General features: G+C 35.9%; 1 protein-coding gene across 1 annotated transcript in view; it reads left to right on the forward strand.

The window, feature by feature from the left end:
* Positions 1 to 3761: 3761 nt before the first annotated feature.
* The window catches only part of ATP6AP1 (ATPase H+ transporting accessory protein 1), a 49842-nt gene continuing 33041 nt past the window's right edge, over positions 3762 to 20562 (forward strand). The window contains exons 1-5 of the mRNA XM_026051682.1: positions 3762 to 4187; positions 7334 to 7478; positions 13844 to 13970; positions 14076 to 14144; positions 19422 to 19615. Coding sequence (XP_025907467.1) covers positions 7366 to 7478; positions 13844 to 13970; positions 14076 to 14144; positions 19422 to 19615 — 503 coding nt within the window. The 5' untranslated portion in view covers positions 3762 to 4187; positions 7334 to 7365. The remainder of the gene's footprint in view (positions 4188 to 7333; positions 7479 to 13843; positions 13971 to 14075; positions 14145 to 19421; positions 19616 to 20562) is intronic.

A 20562-nucleotide genomic window follows, 5' to 3' on the forward strand; every position in this document is an offset into this window, starting at 1 on the left:
ACTTTGTGTCCTTACAGCAGAAGACAGCTCTCTCTTTAAACATCTTTAGTTTGTGTTTGGTTATAGTTACAAAAAAAGTATTACATGATATCTTGAGTACAAGAGAGAAATGGCCTCTGGTGCTTGGAATCCTCTGGTCCCTTCCAACCTGAATTACTCTATGATTCTACGAATTTCAAGCTTCTCCAAGTGCTCATGATATTGAAATGTATGGGCTAGAGGCCTTTCACTTTTGATTCAACCAGATCCTTACTAAAGTCATCCTTCAGGCTTTGGCATGTACTTTGGAATGTACTTTTTCTTTTTTTTTTTTTTTTTTTTTTTTGGACAACCATAGTTAAGAGTGGAAGATAACTTCCAAGCGAGTGGAATAGTGTGCAGAGATACACTATTACCTACATAGTTCATGCTGTCCTATTTGGCCTTCAGCCCATGCTTTTCTTCAAAAAAATTTTACTCATTTGACAGAAGCCAAATCTAGTAGCTACTCCTACCTTAAGACTCAGATCATGGGAAAACTAGTGTCAGTGGGATTGCTCTTATGCTTCAAGTTCTGCAGGTATTGAGCTAAAAGTGAGGAGCTGAGTGCCATTAAAGATAACAAAAACTCTCTCTGAAATTAGAGCAATTGTTTGCTAGTGAGCATATGGTACATATGCTGTCGAGAAATACACCACATTCTCTGGCTGTTTGCTGCTAAATATGTTTCCTTCTTTAAAGGCCACTGCTCTTTCTTAGTTACAGTTTTTAGAAATAACAAGGATGGAAGTTTGAAGCAGTCAACAATAGCTTGCAACTTTCTGAATGTGTATTTTGCAACTTTATTGAATGTGCAGAATCATAGACTCATTTTGGCTGGAAAAGACCTTCAAGATCAAGCCAAGCTCCAAAACCATCACCACCATGTCTACTAAACTTCAGGCCCTTTCCTGATCATAGTTGTAGAGAGTGATAAGGTCTCCCCTGAGCCTCCTCCAGATTAAATAACCTCAAGGACTGTGCTTCCCTGTCACCAGCTTTGTGGCCCTTCTCTGAACTCGGTGTCTTTCTTGTAGTGAGAAGCCCAAAACTGAACACAGTGTTTGAGGTGCAGCCTCCACAGCGCTGGGTACAGGGAACAATCACTTCCCTGGTTCCTGCAGGCTACCCTGTTCCTGATACAGTCCAGGAGCCTATTGGCCTTTTTGTCTACCTGGACACACGGCTGGCTCATGTTCAGCCAGCTGTCAACCAGCACTCCCAGATCCTTTTCTGCTGTGTAGTTCTCCAGTCACTCTGCCCCAAGCTCGTAGCGCTGCTGCATGGGGTTTTGACTGAAATACAGGATGTGACACTTGGCCTTGTTGAACTTCATACAGTTGGCCTCAGACCATCAATCCAGTCCCTCTGCAGAGCCATCCTACCCTCAAGCAGATCAACTTTTCCTCCCAGCTTGGTTTCTTCTACAAACTTGCTGAGGGTGCACTCAGTGCACTCGATAGGTCATTGATAAAGGTATTAAAGAGAACTAGCCCCAACACTGACCTCTGGGAAACACAACTCGTGACCAGTCACCAGCTGGGTTTAACGCCCTTCACCACCGCTCTCTGGGCCTGGCCATCCAGACGGTCCTTCCCACAGCAAAGAGTCTGCCTATCTAGGCCATGAGCTACCAGCTTCTCCAGGAGAAGGCAGGAGGAGACTGTGTCAAAGGCTTCACTGAAGTCTAAGCAGACCATGTCCAGAGCCCTTCCCTCATCCACTGGGCGAGTCACGTGGACATAGAAGGAGATGAGATTGGTCAGGCAGGACCTGCCTATCATGAGTCCATGTTAACTGGGCCTGGTTCCCTGCTTGTCCTGCACATGCTGTGTGAACTACGAAGAATGAAGGAGTCTTCTGTATTGCAGTGGTAAGTGCTGGAAAGGTTGACTGAGAACATTGGAGCCTGATTAAACATTATATTTCTAGGAGAAGTATGTTATAAATCAGTGTGTATTTATATGATACACATATATGCTTAATAATATCCATATTCTACAACATGCGTGTAATATAGATCCTAAATTGCTACTTTGAAACTTTACTGCTTTTAGCAGCTATTCACATGTGAAAATTTCATCTGTGTCAATGAGAATTGTGCTCTATTTGCAGACCAGTAACAAACATATTTGAACATACCAAAAACCCTGTGAATAGCAAAGCTTTCAAACTATCAAATTCTTACATTTTTTCTCTTCCAGTTGGTAGCACAAAGGCTTTTGAAAGACACCTCATAGTTTTTCCTGTTCTACCATGTCACCCTTTTTATTTCAAAGATCTTGATATCCTGCTTATCTGACACATGGCTCAATAGAATGTTAAAAGCAAATCTGTCTTATTCAAGCTTTGTGCATTCGTGTGAGCACTGAATTTGTGAAATTACACTTACTGTTGCAATTACACCTACTGTTGCAAGTACTATAAAAAATTAAAATAGTGGTTTGAGAGTAGAGGGCTGACATCTTCCTTGCTGTGTTCTAACCTTTTTGAGCTTTTTCTGTCTCCTAGGTGCTTGTAGGTCATTGAACCCACAGCTACCCCACCCTTGGGGTGAAGTTCACCTGTTGTACAGGCAGCTGCTTCTCTCCAAACAAGTTAAGTTTACACTTCTCAGCATTACCATCTCCAAGCTTGTACAATACGAAGTATTGAAACCAGCTCACGAGTTAAGCATGAAAATAGGTTACAAAATAAGGGAGACTCAGTCCCATGACATGGAGAGATGCTAGCATAACAAATAGGAAGGGGACAATAACTTCCAGTTCTTAAGTTTGTTAGCTGTAAAAGTACATGTGTTGAAATGAACATAGCTTCTTTTGTTGTTTGCACAATTATTTTTCAGCATATCATCTTCTCCAAAGAGGTTAACAGAATTATGAGGAAACAGGGGAAGATGGTTTTAGAAATGGAAACATGGAGGAGAATGTGAATGAAGGCAAAGGTGGAAGAAGGATAAAGGGCTGAGCAGGACAGACTCAGGGAAATGATAGCCAAAGTATTAAAATTAAGTATTAAGAAAGGAGCTACATTCCTCCTGAACTACAGTCTCATATTTCACAGGATGTGACTTTGAGAAAGTCTCTTTCTGCACTTGTCTCTCTTCTTTTATAAGTATTTGATAGTTAATTAGCCGTAAGTAAATGTTTATGCAGGCGAAGTAGTACAGTATTCGTAGCAACACTGCTGGAATTCTTTGACTTAAACGATTTGAGGTGTCAAGAGAGGAAATATAAAAGGAATATTCATTATTTTTGAAGAAAACTTCAAATAACTGCCTGGTTTGAAACAGAGCTTTTCAGTTTATAACTTGCAGGAACTCATCCTTTAGATGATGTTGCATCTCCTTGGGTAAGGTCTAATACCAAAGTAAAGTGAAAACTGTAACACAACTTTTCAAGGTCAGGTATCTCTTGCAAACAGCAGCTTTTCTTTGATAACTTCAAGACTTGTTATAAAGGAGCCTTATTTTCCATTAATATTTAAGAAAAATGTATACTCAAAAATCAGTAAAAAAAATGACCTTGATATAATCATTATCCTCAACGTTTCCAAGTCTTATAGATTGTAAGTGTTCCCCAGAATTAGCATTAGTAGTAGTACTATATTACCTTCATAGGACAAAGTATTTCTTAAGGTATTTGACTTTAATATTTTGGAATGTTTTTAGCTTTCGGAGTAGGAGCTAGGACACATGTAGTACCTTTTTGTGATTCAAAAAGATTCTTTTTTTTTCCTTTTGTATAAACCCTGTGACAAGAATAGGACAAAGAATGATCTGAGTTTCAGTAGACAATAACATAATGTTATTTGACTATTTTATCATGTTCTCAGTGTCTTACAGCATGACACTATAGAGAGTAAAACAGTTTTCTTGCTTCTATATTAGTGTATATAAGACTTTGGCAGATTTACTTTCAACTGTTATTGCATATTACTAGAAAAATAAAATGTTCAGATAGAGGATCAGGTTTTCTAGCCTATTTGAGAATTGATTAAATTCTTTAAATGCACAGCTGTTTATCTTTGCTTGGATTTCAGAATGTTATTCACAAAATGACTGTGGAATTTATTGGAAACAAACCCTGTGCTTTGGAGTCTAGATTTTTCCTGGATGATGTGATCAAATGGTTGCAAACTGTCACTGCCTCTTCAGAGAAGAACAAACTGTAAGTTGAAATTTTCACATTCCCACATCACAGAAGTAGCTAAAGTGATAGGCTTATGAAGTCTTTTAAATCATAGCTTAAATATTGAATCCATGAGGAGTCCACATTCCAAAAATACTTCCAACCCATAGATACTCTCTAACAAGGATGTCCACATGGCTTTTGTTTTTTGGCACTAGTAGAGACACATGGCCAATTTTCAACTGCAGCTTCCCTCACAAGAATCTTTCATGAGCAGGACTCTTAAAGTGGGAAGCAAAATTTATACACCACCCATCTCCAACACCACTGTTAAGCCATTTCCAGAGAGAAAAGCTCCAGCTGTCCTCCTACTAGCTCAAGTGGATAATATGTTAATTTGTCAAAGAAGATCATACATTTTGCCTTCCCTCTCCCAAGAGGAGCCTCTGTACTGTAAATTCCACTATTTATGTCTCAAAGGGAGAGAAACTCAGAGTGATCACTATGCGCCTCCAAAAAGTTGTCTCCCAAAAAGATATTCCAACTAGCAAAGCATTATTTCCATTCTTATATCAAAAGGTGTTTGTAAACAATGATAAAAGAGAATTAAAAATTAAGTAATGTGAGGCAAGCTAGGCAACCAACCTTTGGCACTTTTAGAAAATACTTGTTTTTCAGAAGGAAGTAATACTAGTAATAGCCAAGACAGAAAATGTCATCTGAGTTGTGAATTAATTCATTTTTGTTTATTTTCTGGAAAGAGACAAATTTGAATAAGTCTGACCTGGGTGATAAGACTCTTTAATATACGAAGGTAGTACTGAGTTAGCTCCTAAACCTATGACTCCAGCATCATATTTGCATGCAAAAATTGATGTCACTTTTTCTTTCTACTTGCATGTAGAAGATTCTTTTTTGCTTATCTCACACTGTAAAATGTCCTTGTTGTAAGAGTCATCCCTTTTAGCCCAGCTTATAGTTCTAAATTTATATTCCTCCCACAGAAATCTGACATTCATGCTTTTTTAAAATTTGGATTTTTGTACATCAGGAATGAAGAATTACAAAGCTGAGGGGATTTTTTTTTCCCTTTTTTAAAGAAAAACATTTTTAAGTGAAAGAATTTAGGTCTCCTTCATTTCAGTGTTTTCAAAATTCTTTCAAAATAGAAGGTAAGTGTGGGGTATGTCAATATTATAACTTTAATTTTAATAAATTGTCATATACACAATAAAGTGTGTGATCACAATAAAGTGTTGGTCGTATTTACCAACTGGTAGAGGAGATCCACTAGACCCTACTTTTGATTGGATCATAGAGAATAGTAAGATACACTTCTTTAGTCTTCCTTTTTGCGAAGTAAGAATCCTTGCATCCTGTCAGCTAAATGCATCATGTCTATAGAGTCATAGCCTAACAAGGCATGGGTTTATTGCAATCTTAGACAGTGTAGCAGTAATGTACGATTTCTATAGACTGGCAACTGCAGTGCAGACTGAGCACATATTGAAAAACTGAAAGTCCTGCTGAAAATTCTGATGATTTCTTTAGATTCAATGGACAATCACATTGTGCATTCTTGGTTTATTGGACCTTCAATTCAACCTTCAATTCTTCTGTTTTTCTTGTTGTCTTTTTTTTTTTTTTTTTTAATGAAGAGTAGTTGTAAGCAGTAGATGGGAACAATTACAGTACAATTTGTAGACAGAAGGTACATGCAAAAAGCATCAAGAGTATTCTAGATGTCTATGTGAGAAACTGGATCTCTGATTTTCTAGCCTCTAACCATGGAGAAGTCCATCTATTTCTTGTATTAACAAAGAACTTTCCCTGCACCAACCAATTTATTCCAATTTATACTAAATTCTCCTTAGAGCATTCCAGTTCTACCCTCTGTCCTTTATACTCTGGATTGTAGTTTAATCTGCATGTTTCCTTAAGCAAAAAGTAAACAAACAAACAAAATCTTGCACAGTCATTTGAGAAAAGGGAGATGGAGCGTTTCTAAAATATCTCTGATGAGAAAAGGGAAAGTTCAACTGAAGTTACCTGGTGGTAATAGCAAGAAGAAAAGGCTCATTGGTTTTATTCCTTTCCTCAAGTTTTTTTTTTTTTTTTTTTTTTTTTTTTTCAAATCTCAGAAAACTGATTTCAAATTGGAATAATGAAATAATTGTCTTATATTAGACTACAGAGATGTAACAAGATACTGTGAATGAAAACAAATGAACTTCATATGTCAAATGAACTTCACTTGTGCTCAACTTCAGAAGTGAATATTCATCCTGCTCTTCCTTTACATCTTCTCTTACAGTGTTTATTGTATTTCCTTATTTCTCACTTATCTCAGCTTGTTACAATATCACTAACAATTTCTTTCGTGTCGGCCTTATATCTTGTTATGATCAGAAAGAGGCTTCCATACCCCGTGTTCAACATGAAACTGTATATTTCCTGATAGGAAGAAATTCCACATCACTTTGATCTTGTATAAGCCTTGTGAAGTACTGAAGGCATGTCAGGTTCTTATGTGATTATAATCTGCTCCTGACTTCTGATAATTTTGGGTTATGAGTCAGTACCTTTCCATGCAAAAGATAGTTGAATAATTCCATGTTTTGGTGGATACATTCCAAACTTAAAATTTCTCACTGTTTTTCTTCTTGCTGGAAGCAGCAATGCATAAACTTTTAAATTTTAGATTTTAAACCTGCCAACACCTAAATGTGTGACATCAGCTTTCAATACATGCAAAAGAACTAAGTTGAGGCAAATGATAATATATAGCAGGGGAAGTTATGCAGAAAATATTTTGTACAAAACAGAAAACTTTTCTGTAAACTTCATTTTGAAGTTGAGTAATTCTGTGATTATCAAGTCTTAGAACAGGTTTTTGAATTTCACAGATCTCACATGCACTGGAATAATAATTTTTCAGAGGAATATCTGTTCTGTCACTGCACTCAGTTACCACTTAAACCAATTTAAGTGGACCACTTAAACTATGAAATGAAAGGTAATAATTATTTAAAGCTCTAATCTTTGAATTAAGGAATTCCATGTTTTGAAAAATCACACTGTTGCCATAGAGCAACCTCGCCCAGTAGCCTGGCTGGATCCAGATCATGTCAGTGAAACCGGAAAATGCAGCTTGTTTCAATATATGCTCCGACTTTTCTTTGCAGCTAGCCAGCTCTGTACTAACTTGACTGGAATCATGACACAGTTCTACTCTGCTGCATTAGTCCAGCTGTTGTGCACTATGACTGTGCTGTTCCAAGTGACTTTGTCAGTGGAGCATGTACCTATGCTGCTTTGGTCAACTGGGAGGTAAGAAATCTCCTAAGAGTATCTCTCTGTAAAACTGCTTTATGTGTGTGTGTATGTTTGTATGTAAAATATAGTGCATATATTCAACTGCGGTAAATTAAAAATTGCTAAGCTCAATTCTCATCTCTGGCAACAATCTAACTGGTGAACTTGCCCATTTTTATTTATAATTTTGTTGTTCTAAGAGGAGCAGTGAGAAGTAACAAAAGCCATAGTCCTCAAATCTGAAGTAGATACATTTTATTCACCTTTAGCCAACCATGAACCCCACCACCATTAGTGATCTTAGTTTAAATTCTATAACATAAGGTGAAAAAAATGCAGCTGACTAAAATCTCTATGGGCAGTTTTTTTTTTTTTTTTTCACTTTATTATTCTTTTCAAACTAGGGAATTTTTAGTGGAATACCTTGATTTTTGTATATCATCTGTTATTTGAAAGGCTGAAGAAGTTGTAGAATTTTAAAGATAGAAGGAGATAATTGGAAAATCAGGATGATTGAAGGAGAGTGTACTTACGAAACAAGTATTTGAACCTGTCTTGAAAGAGCAAGGCTGGTTTCAGGAAAAGTAGACCTCTTTTTTTTTTTATATAAAATTCAAGAATTTATATAATTATTTGGGATTTCCAGAAATACAGTCACTTGAGCAGAGCAGAATCTCCAGGTGGGATACTGGATGCCTAAAAATGTAAGTAGACTATGCGGTGCTTGTTCATAAAGCCATTTCTGCAGATTTTGTGTAGCAGTATTTGTCCAAATTTTTGCCATGGTAATATCTATGTCAGGGACTCAAAATAAAATGTTCCTAAAAGACTTAAAGAGTCCCAGAACTGATTGGAAGGGCTAAAGGCAAAACAAGTTTTCCACTCTAGAGCGGAAGGTAACAGACCTGCTGTACCTTAGGCTTGCCGTGTGTCCTTTGCCTCATATAAATTACTCTAATCTCTCTTCCTTATTATTGCCTCCACATTTTTAACCTGGTTTCTTTAAATTGTAAAACCTGTAGTGGAGAGTTCATCTCATACTCTCTGGAAGTACTATATACTTAATTTATTTAGTAGCATCAAAGTTACAGGTTACCTGATCTCTTCTGGCTACTTGCTTGTTTCTGTTGTATAAATAGTCTTTAACATCAACAGTATTTAGAATCTGTCATAATCCAGTCAGGTGGTTTCATAAGCATAAAATGCTTTCCTGTGCCGTGAATAATAGCCTTGCAGCATACGCCATCGCTCACTTTTGCCCTACAAAAAAATAAAAGGGCCTGCAATGATGAGGATTCCTTCCAGGTCCTGTTGTTTGCATGACTACTTGCGTGTCCCTGGAGGGGGGACACAAGGGTTATTCTACTTCCAAATTTCTCTGATCATCATCAGCTCTTGTCATCAACGCTTGTCTCTCTTGAGACTTAATTCCTTTGTGCCTTTGTTGCTTCATTAATTTCTAGGGTGTTGTTTATGATCTGCTATTCTGTAAAGTGAAAAAAAGGATCAAAACAGTGGTGTTTTGAGAGATAATTGTCCTTTCAGGCAGTTGTGCTGGATTTAGTATACCTTTCTTGAGACTTCTAATCCATTCTTAAGCACGTTCAAGATATTAGGAATTATGTGTTTCCCATTAAGAAAAGAATTAGACTAAACTCTTTTATCTCCTTATAAATCTTTTGTCTTTACGGAAGATTATTAGAATTGAAATCTGAGAACTAAATCTTGATGCTTTTCATCTTTTGGGGATTTTGTTTGTATTTGCAGTTGCTTCTTAATGGAGTAGTTGTAAGACAGGCATAGGAGGATTCAGAAATGTTAGAAACATTAAGAGTTAGACTGAATAAGCTCTTCAGTAAATCCACTCCGTGTAAAGTGCTGTTTAGAGAAACATAGTACATTTATGGTCTTTTAGATCTCATGCCTTAATCTTGAGGGCCATGGAGAAGCTGAATTTGAAACGAAAAGTGCATGATGTTAAATATGTGGCTTTCAAGTATATTTTGGCAATTGTATTTCTTCCCTATCAGTAAACCACCTTTAACATAAGTTTTCTCAACCGTTAGGAAATTTCAGAAAATGAACTTCTGGTCTTTGGGGAGCCACAACATATGCCAAAGAGCAAATGTTACTATTTTGACAAATTTTATTAGCTTTTTTCCTACAATAAATAAACCAACGTTTCAGCACCAAGGACTTTTTTTTCTACATTCGGAATGTGCATTATGTTCACCTCTAAGTAATATGGAAAACTGAAAGACTTCTAAACCTCTGCATTTAAAATCAAGTAAATGTTGGAGGGAGTTGTTTTTTGAATAGAAGTGATCCTGAAAGTCAAGAAAAGATCATGTTTCCTTTGTCCTAGTCCCTAAGTTATATAAGTATTACACCTGTTGTTAACATAAGCAAAGTCTTATCAGTTAATCCAGGGTAGTCATAAACGCTAACTTTCTGCCAGAGTTCACTTTACAACTTGTTCTAGTGCAGATTGGTCAGGTTTCTACAAAAGCAGAGCAAGAAAATCAGGACAGTGGACTGATAAAACCAGTTTCATGTTTACATAACTTTTTTTTTTTTTCAGAATGGAGTGTTCCTCCTATCATGACCTTTGCATTTTTAAAGGCTATAGTTTTGTCAGGGAGAAATTAGTTCTGGTGAAAGTCAGCAAAGTAATTGGCAAGGAGAATCAAATTATGTTTTTTTTTTTATATATATATATATTAAAATATATATATGAAACTAACTTCTGTCTGCATAACCTTTTACTTCATACTCTCCACTTGTTGCTTTGACACTGATGCAGGTGTTTCAGTGTGTCATCTCCAAGCTTATGAAAACTAGAAATAATACTAGTTTTAGGAAGAAGGTGACTAATTCATTTTGTGTGAGTGTACCTGCCAGGGTAAAATTTGGAATTCTTAAATTAAAAGAAGTTGAAATTCATCAATCCATCCAGTCCAACCCTTATCCCAGATTAATTATTGTAGGTATGGCATATGAAGAATGATGAGGTTGGAACAAGCCAGTAGGCTGTTAACGTCCCAGTTTTCGCAAAGGAGCACTAGTATATCAGGACATTCTCCAAAATGATGTTAGCCTGGAACAGGTAGCTTCAACTTAAATAAGCCATAAGCTAATATCCTTTGATTTCAATATTGGGGAGAATCTCTTTTTCTTGCCACAGAGGGACCTCTGATTATATTTGGCCTTTGTGCCCCCTCATGTGTCCGTTTCAGGAACACTTTTTGCTGAGAGTCACTAAGAATGCATCATATAACACTACCTTCATTTATTTTCTTCTTATATTGGGAGATCTTTTATGGAAAATCCAGAATATAAGTGTTTTGAGGTGGTAATATCAAATTGCACAGCTGCGGTGTTTCTTAAAGTTGTAAGAAGCTTTCTGAAAAATCACTAGGAGGAAATGGCACATAGAAGTGACACAGCAAAAGCAGAGTTATTTTGGCTATAATTGATAAACTTCTATGGATATATATTGCGCTGTACTGCTTGAGTAGCTTTTTACTTCTTTTTTTTTTTTTTTTTTTTTTTCCAGCAACAAACGAGATCTACACTCTTCTATTCACTACACTTTTTTTTTTTTTTTTTGGTCATACAGTCACCGTTTTCCATTCTAGTACTGCTACTAGTAATGGTGACTTGTAAACTTAGGAGTGGTCTTTAAAGGTCTCTGTTTACTTCTGTGCAGGAGAAAATACCGTTACTTACATGGTATTCATGTGGTGACTGAAAGAAACAACAGAAAAAGCTTAGAGGAGAGATTCCAGAAGCCACCTAAAAAAACAAGGATGTAAGACTATAAGCTAAAAGATAGAGAGGTCCTTAACTAACAGGCCATTCTTTCCATACATCCACATACAAAAAATCTTGGAAAATTTACTCCCATCAAAAATAACTCTCAAAATCCTAAATAGCGAGAACTGCCCAAGTACCTATAAAACCCTCCACAGCTTAGAGAAGATATTTTATTATCCCAATTTTGCAGTAATTTCTATGCTTAGATTTCTTACAAAGGCAGAGCAGTTAGGGGAGAAAGAAAAGCAAGAATGAGCTTAGCTATTTCCTCTCTTCTTCCTGCATCATCTGGCTCCTGCATGGAAAAGAGAGCAGTTGATATATCAGTTGATAAATTACATTATACCAACTCATTCAACAAATTGAGACATCCAGTATTCAGCATAAGAGAAACAAAACAAAAGTATCCCTAATATGGTGGATGTGGATACTGTTAGACACTGTTAGAAAGCCAGCAAAACTCTTTCAAGGAGCACGTAATAATTTGGAAGTAATTATGCTTTCAGATGCGATCACTGTATTTCTAAAATCTGTATATGTGACATTTCTGAGTTCAAGACAAAAAACATTGTGCTGCTCTGCATAACTTCTGTTTCATGTGTTATTTTTTATTTTCAGCTATAGAAAAGAACTCTCAAATTTTGCAGTCTTTCTAGTATTTGCCATGAAACAGATTTTATCTATCAGCTGATTTACTGATAAACATAGCAAATGGTTCATTATCATTTCTCATCACATTCTCTAACTTCTCATATTAAATCTATCTTCTTTGCCTTTAATATCATTGACATTTTGGTGTGGCTATGCAAATGCAGCAAATATGCATGGAGTCAGTGTGAAAGTTGGCACCTGAATAGTCATTTTGAATCAGTGGGAGATTTTTTTTTAATATCTTATTTTTAAAGATGAAGCTTAAATCTTTGAGATCACGGGTATGCCTTTCCTCAAAAATTGAGCAATGTCTGTAGTAATTTCTAAGTTGTTTGGCTTCATAAATATAATGTTGATTTCCAAGCATAAATGAAGAAGGAAGTGGGGATGCTGAGTACAAGAAAAAAGAATGTTAAATGCTAACTTTTGTCAAAGAGAGGAAAGAATTGCTTTCCAAAACACACACAGAAAGTTTACTTTTAAAGCTATGGAAAGGTGACAGGCTGAACGTTTACCAAAGTTAATTTTAACATTTGTGGCACCTTTTCCTGGAAGCGTCTCCCACATGTACTGTTTGCTCTAACTCAAAATCTACAGTGAACTAGGTACCTATTATGGCACGATTACACTTTTATCTCTGCTCTTTGGAAACTTCAGTTTTACTCCATGTAATCTTTATCAGAATTATGGGAAATCTCAAAGTGAAATGTAGGTTTTGTTTCTCTGAGAAACATCACTGAATCTTCCTGCCTGTTCGTTACCACTGCTCTGCCACTTCTTAGGAGACTGCAAAGATCATTTTCATTCACAGAAGCTGCATTTGAAGAAGACAGTCTTGAAATTTGCTTTTGGAAATCTAATCAGCATCTCAGCTTCCCCTCTTTGCAGCCATATAATAGTTGGTGCTACTTTTTATGTTCTGTTCTTTGTAAATTTTTATGTTCTGTTCCTTGCAATAGCAACTGTTTAAGTAGATTAGAATACCTGATGTCTCAGGCCTCAGCAGCTAATGGATGCGTGTGGAAAATGGGTGATTAAGCTTCAAGATCTAAGTTTTCTACAGAATGACAATATTATCTTAGATATATCACTGGGGACCAAAATTTTCATAGTAAATTTCATCCAAATATGTGCACATAACATATTATTAAAGCTGCATGAGAAATTACTCTTGCTTTTACAAAAATCCAGCCAAGTTTTAAAGGAATAATGCCACATCTAGTTTTGCCCATAACTGCTCTTTCTTGTAATAAACTTGCAATTTACAAGTTTAAAAGTCTTGTAAAAACCTTGTAAAAACTAAATAAATGGTCTCCTCTATCAACTCCTCACAATGACAGGTTGGCAAAAGAATTGTAAGCTTTTCTTGGAGTCTTTTGCCATTTTGTTCAGAACAGTTCATGCCCCTGAAAAGGTTGTTTTTATGTGCTGCTTCTGCAGAAAGGTTGATTCAACAGTAAAAACATTAGGAGAGAATTTTTTTTATAAAATACTGAAGAAACACTTTAACTTATGAAAAAGTTTCTGTTGCTCTCTGTCCACCGAGATGTCTGACAATACTAGAAACTTTTTCAGGAGTTGAGATCCCCTTTGGGAATATTCTCTGAAGGTTTTCAAGATACTAATTCCGTTTAATAGTTAATGTCTGGAAAGATAGAGATATGCTGTTGTATAAAAGCAAGAAAAGCTAATAGATAAACATGGAGTGGACCGATTCTATGCCTGCTGTAACTCAGTTAATTTTTTATGGACGTAAATGGACAAATTCTTCCCCTATAGAATGAAAGTAAAGTGAACTGTAAACCTGATCTTAATTTAAAGATGATAGCGCTGCTTTCTTCTGTAGAGCTGATTGAAAGAAGAGGTTTCATCATTGGCAACAAGTTCTACAGGAAAAATAATTTTCTTTGTAGGCCACAGTGGGATCCAAACACTGCTTTGCATGAAGGACACATTATATCAACGCAGGAGCTGGCTGTTCTTTTGCAACCTGTTCTTACTCAAAATTCTAAAAACCTCATCTTGATTGTTCAAGATACGGTATGTAATGTTGATTCCTTTTATCTTGCCAATGTTGAGTGCAAATCTGTATGTAAATGAGATGACACATGTTTTTCTCACCAATCCAAACTCTTTGTTTTTCAGCTAAGCATAGATGATTTCACATATTACAGTGAAACCTGTGGTAACAAGAAACCATTTGAAAACGTTCAGGCAAGCATTTTTCTCTTTTATTTCTTTATATGGAATATATGAAATTAAAAATGATTTAAGATGCAAAGAGACAGTAATTGACAGAATAAAACTGAATTGCAACAGTTTTCCCTTTTGATGTATTTATTGACATTATTTGTGTTAAGCAGATGGATTAAAGTAAATCAACTGAATTTACAGAAATATCTTTTGTACCTATTTTATTTCTGAAAATCAAGTCCTCAGAATTCATCTTAACTGACAAGCTTTTTCTAAGCTCTGATTTTATATTGTAAAAAACAACCTCAAATACTGTTCTGAAGCATCAGTAAGAAAAGTAATTACAAGAGTCAATTGTTTATTCTGGATTTTCAAAATTGAAAACCCATTTTATTTTCATGCAAAGTGAAGCTGTCTTAACCCGTCCAGACAGCTAACAGTTGAATATAGTTCTTACATAATGGATTGCTTTAATCTATGAGAAAAAAATAAAAGTTCCTACTACCTCAGTAATTTGAAATAAACTGCAGACACATAAATTAAGATCAAGTTCTCTTGAGCAACCAAGCCATCCGTTTGTTCTTGTCTTCTTGAGATTTATAGACTTTGTGCTTAACATCTTTGCTTAAACTGATGTGACAATATTCTGAACTGTTGAAAAAATAAATGTTCACACAAGAAAGTCATAAAAGCAGTTCTGTAGGCAGCACTGGATAACCAGAGCTACATGCAACACAGCTAACACCAGATCATGAGAGGAATTTTAATTTTTAAGCACCTCACAGAAAGTTGTATGTGTAATTAAACACATAAGCCTCCACATATTGCATCTATCTTTGCATCTGTTTTTGCATCTGCCTTTACATCTATCCTCTAAGAGCTTCACATCTTCTTTGTATCACTTACTGGAAAACTCTTCATCTTGTTGCCATCTGAAAGTTTTAATACTGATGCTGGAACAAAAGTACCAGTTTGGAGTGTGTAAAAACTTGCTTTGGGGAAAGAATGGGAGTAATATTTATATATACTCTAAGGATCAACATCCACAGGCAGATATATTGATACATCTCCAATATGCCCTTTCTCCTTTAGATTTAAAATCTATGCAAGGTTGTGTCTGGGGCAATTTTTCTTCCTGCTTCCATGACTGCAAAGCTGATTTGATTTTATAATTCAGAGCTGTGTGAAATATATGCATGACTACTGCAAGCTTCTGGTGATATAATGGTCTTATTTAAGTAGGCCCCTATAAGCTGAAGAGGAAAGAAATGAAAGTGTTTCAAACTTTGCATCTTTTGCCTCATGCTTGGGATTCCATCTGCACTCTAGAACTTTTAGCCAAAAACTAGAACTGAGTCCTGGGACTGATGGATCTAAAAATTTGGAGTGGTGTGCTAAATGGATTGGGTTAACTTAGTTAAATGAATTAACTAAATCTGTGGTGGTAAATCTGAGGATTAACTAAATGGGATTACAGATACTAACCGAGTTTGGCAGAGCAAAAGTTTGAATTTAGGTGTTGAACAAAATGTATAAACATCAGTAAAAGGAAGTTCATTTGCTTTTTGGTCTTGCCTCTGCTTCCACTCTGTCCTGAAGCTGAAAAAAATTCTGATTACAGTTTCTTTGAAACTGGGAAGTTTCTTTTGAGGAACTGATAAACTTAACTCCAGTACTTACTAGTTTTGATGTATTGACTTGGCAATCTTAATAGTTTTCTAGCAGAGTTTTGTGGGGGTGAGGTGCTGTGACACAGATGAAAAGGAATTGCATATATAAACTAAATATTTATTTTTCATTTAGGTGCACATATGGACAATTTGACAATATCTATATGCATAGACTCATAGCTTTTAGTGCCAGAAAGGCTCTTGAGTCTAATCATCCAGTTCCATCTTCAGTGTAACTGAGGCCACAGAAGTTTGCTCAGTTGCTCTCACATTAATTCCATTCCACTTTGGTCACTTTGTGAAAGAAATCCCTTCTTAGTCATGATATGAAAGACTCTATAGTAGTATTCACAGAATATGGGACAGAGTCAAGGTCAGGTCTGAGTTTTCTCACTGGGGAAATCAAAAATCTTTCATGTTGCATAATCACAAATTTTTATTCCTTCATATTCCTTATTACACAACTGATTCATTAGCTATAATAGATGTTCTGTGTCACTCAGGGAGCCTCCTCTTGAACTTCAGCAATGCAAATTTATTCACAGACTTAAACTGAAGATCTCATTTCCTATGTGCATGTAAAAGCATATGTACAACAAGAAGAAAGTGTTATTTGCTAAAGAGTTATAGGCTTGTAAACCACAGAGACATTTGCAGATATTAGATTTGTTCAGCTACATTAGCAACTGTTTTGAGCTTTTGGGATCAATGGCTGTGTTTATAATAAAAGAATTCAATTTCCAGTTATTACAAACAGAGATCCTATAGGTAGATCATTTGCCTTAAACATTCAAAGAACTTTTTAATTAAATAATAAAACAAAAAGATTAGCATTTGGGGATTTTTTCTGTCAAGCAGTCACCTATTCTACAAACTACTGTTCTTTAATATTAGCTTTCACTTTCCTCAGTTAGGACTCATTTCCTTAAAACTGCATTCTATGGTAATGCCCTCCAATTAGTTGGTAACTGTGCAGTTACATAATTATTACTGTAGTCAGAACTTTTTGCTAGTCCTATGTGGTACATTTCTGTCCATTTACTATTCTAGACATTAGAGATGCACAGATATTGTACAATAACCTGCATAATTTAATTTGTCAGGCCAGAATTTAAATTTCCATACGTACGACATGATGTGAAAAATCATCAATCACATCATCATAGAAACAGTAAATCACATTCATTTCTTAATCAGCTGGCTAAACAGCATCTTATAATCTAATTCAGATGAGAAACTGCTTAATAGGAATATGTTGTACTGTAGTAATATTGCTGTTTCCACACATTGTTTAGGTTGTTCATTTTATCTGTCCATGGAAGACGATATATTTTGACAACTTAGTTAATTCCTGTATCTGTATATAAAATTACCATTGTTGTTTTCTCCCATGCTCTGCTTAAGTCAATTTTACATTTAATGCCATCAGTTGCTTCGTCTCCCAAGAGGCTGGACCAAAAGGTGCTACTGCATTTCTTCAGTCAGCGTTTGTCTTTACCATCTCAAAAAATCCAGTGAAATCAGCAGACTTCATCAGTTCATCAGTATTTATGCCCTCTTATTTATGAACAGAACAGAGCCTGGTACGCATCTCTGTGAAATTTCACTGATGACCTTTTTCTGCTTTGATAATTGATACTTCTACCCATTCTTTTACCTATTTTTTATCTTTGTGAAGATTTCTCTCACACTAAAGAATGTTTTCCCTTTCCCAGATGCTTTGTGGTTTTATTTCTTTATCTTTAGACCTGCAGTAGAATACAAATTCAGGTGTTTCTCAAGTAGTTCTGTGCATTCTTCAGCCTCTTTTCAAGATTCCAGAGCTTTGAACATGCATTTGAATTGAAATGCTAAAATATTTAAGGCATCATATTGGCATTTTAAAGACAAATGTGCATTCACCAAATGTCAAAATGCACAAACAAGAGACAAAGGATCAAAATAGCTATCCAGTGTACTGAGTAGATCTCCAGCTATGCCTGCCTTTCAAATGGAAAACGGTTGAATGCCAGTGGTTGAGACAGATGGCACTGTAGGATTGGTTAGAAATAGAGATTCAGATTCAAATATTACTCAGTAATGATGCATTTTATCTCTTATGTTACAATAAATGAGTAATCAGCCTAATATATGTTCTTGGAAGAACTAGCTATTGCCATTTTGGCTGCTGCTAGGGAGAGAGGGATTAAAATGTCTAAAGCAAAATAAAATAATTGATTATTGTTCAGGACTTTAGCTCTAAATTCATTTATGCAAAACCAGAATGGAATATATCATTCTTTTCTCCTAGAAAGTGTTAAAAACACTACCCAATGGGTTGTGAACCAGATCGGTGCCTTCTGGTCTAATTTCTGCAGTTACATTTTTTATTAATCTGGCAAATCAGGCATTATTACATAATCCTCCCTTATGAACCTCTATAGAAATGTGAAAATACGTTCTCTTTGGCTCTGTTCCCTCTGTGTGAAATCAATGCTGAGAGAAAATACAAACCACAGAAAAGCATGTGAGCAATTAGAAAGAACCAGAAAAGGTCACAAAGTAGTAGGCAGTCACAGAGCATACAAAAAGGAAAAAGAGTAGGAGGAGAAGAGTGTTAGCAACACCACAACACTTGCACCAGTTGGAGAGAGAATCTATAACACGTTGGATATCTGGATGTTAGATCAAGTGACAATTTGACTGAAATGTAGAAATGCAAAAAAGAAGTTAAGAGACTGAAAACTCTCATATATCTGCAAATGTGCACATTAAATTTTAAGTTAATTAATCTTGATGGTTCCAAGTCTTCATCTTGCATTTTCTTTCCCTGTGTTCCAAGTGAATTTCATCATCAAGAAAAAACTTTGGAAAGATATTCTTGACTTTTTTCAGGTTTCAATGCTTACAGAATGAGAATGTTTTAAAATTCATTTTCTTCAAGTATTTTCATCAGCTATGAAAATCAGAAACTCAGATATGAAAATTAAAAACAAAGTAATAGATACTCTGATAATGGATTGTATGAACCAGTTCAGCCTGAATATTACAATTTTGTATTTTGAGTGGAAAAACAGCACATAAAATATATAAAGTTTGTGTCTGGAGGCTTTGTAAATCCTAAAGCAGGTAGCATTCATTAATTAGTAGTTACAAATTAGACACTTATCTGTATGGCAAGCTACACCACTAGGATACATACAAAGGAAAGGTATACTCTGCACTGCTGGTGGAAATTGTGCAAAAACACTGATCCTTTGCTTCTGGAAGCTATTCGTGACCTATTTTTCTTTCCCTCCATCATCTCCAATGCCTTCTCCATATTCTTCTTTCTCAGGCTGAAAGCTGAGAAGGCTACTGACTTCAGCTACCTCTCCTCCCCTACCACATATGTTGAAAGGGCAGTAAGAATTTCATGACACTTTAGTGCTTTAAGCTTGCCCCAAAGAATGCATGAATAAGAACTCTAACATGTACCACCTCATTGCCCCCTTTTCAAGGGCAGTCTGTGGTCAGCATGACGGTTCTGGTGTGAACTCCCTTGATGTTTATTATCGTGGTTCCTCAGCTTAAATATTAAATTAGCTCTATAGGAAACAATTGGTTTGTATTTAATAAAATAAATAAGCTGTCCATAAATTTCTTACAGGAAATTCTTCAGTCTTCTCCTTCATCCTTAGTTTTGCCTGCTGTTGACTGCAAGGCTACCCGGTATCTTTTGGGCTTTCTCCAGGAGTCCGCGCATTGGAAGTTAACAAACATAACTAATCTTGATATCTCCCAACTAGAAGTGAATACATCTAAACCAAACCTGTTTGTGGTACAGCTGCAAACGTTTGTCAGGTAGGAATTTGTCATAATTAAAACTGACTCAAATATATGCAAGATATTTTAAAGCTTTTTGAAAAAATATCTAATGTTCAGGAAATTTAAATATCAAAATGGAAGTGGGATCAGTATAAGTTATTCTTTTGTATGTGTGCATTCAGTGTTGTTTTTGTTTGTTTTGTTTTTGTTTTTGTGTGTTCTCTGATGAGCTTACCAGGTATAATAGCTGAATTGTATTGAGGAAGTCAATCAAGCATTCCTATTTTCCCTACCTCATTATATGAGAACAAAGGGACAACTAATAAAATTAAATGACAAACCGTTATAGTAGAAAGGCTGAATTAATTTATGTAGCACGTGATTAGCCTGCAGAATTAATTGCCAGAAGGCATTCCAGGAGTCAAAAAGCTGTCAGGATAAATAAGCAGGCAAACAAATATGCAAACAAATTAGAAGTTAACCTCAGTAATGAGACTAGTTTTCCGCACACAAGAATGAATAGGAAGGCTATAATTCTTCATGTGTCCAAACCTATGACAGTCATTATCTAATGGAAGTAGGGAGAGGCTATTCCTTCAGCTGTTTGATTGTTGCTTCTAGGGCTTTCTCAGCTCTGCGGATTGCCAGGTGAGCTCTTGAAAGCTAAATATGGGTCACTGACCTGATCCAGAATGGCAGCTATTTCAGCAGAAAGCTGGGCATTTCCCCATTTCCTGTGCATTCATACTGACCATGGCTATCATACGTTTAGGAAATACTGGATGTGAGTGGATTGAATTCCTCTGCTTATCTCATGCTGCTCTGCTCCCTTCCTTAGCTGTTATGTGACCATGTTAGCATATGGTTCATGTATAAACGGACCTTAAGAAAATGCTATTGTACCTGTCATGTCCCTACACAAATGATACACACATTTAATTGATACCCATTCGAAGAAGCTCACATACGAATGTTAGATCAGG

Source organism: Nothoprocta perdicaria, unplaced genomic scaffold, assembly GCF_003342845.1.
Source record: "Nothoprocta perdicaria isolate Ctin4 unplaced genomic scaffold, notPer1 scaffold_79, whole genome shotgun sequence".
In the NCBI taxonomy this organism is placed as follows: Eukaryota; Metazoa; Chordata; class Aves; order Tinamiformes; family Tinamidae; genus Nothoprocta; species Nothoprocta perdicaria.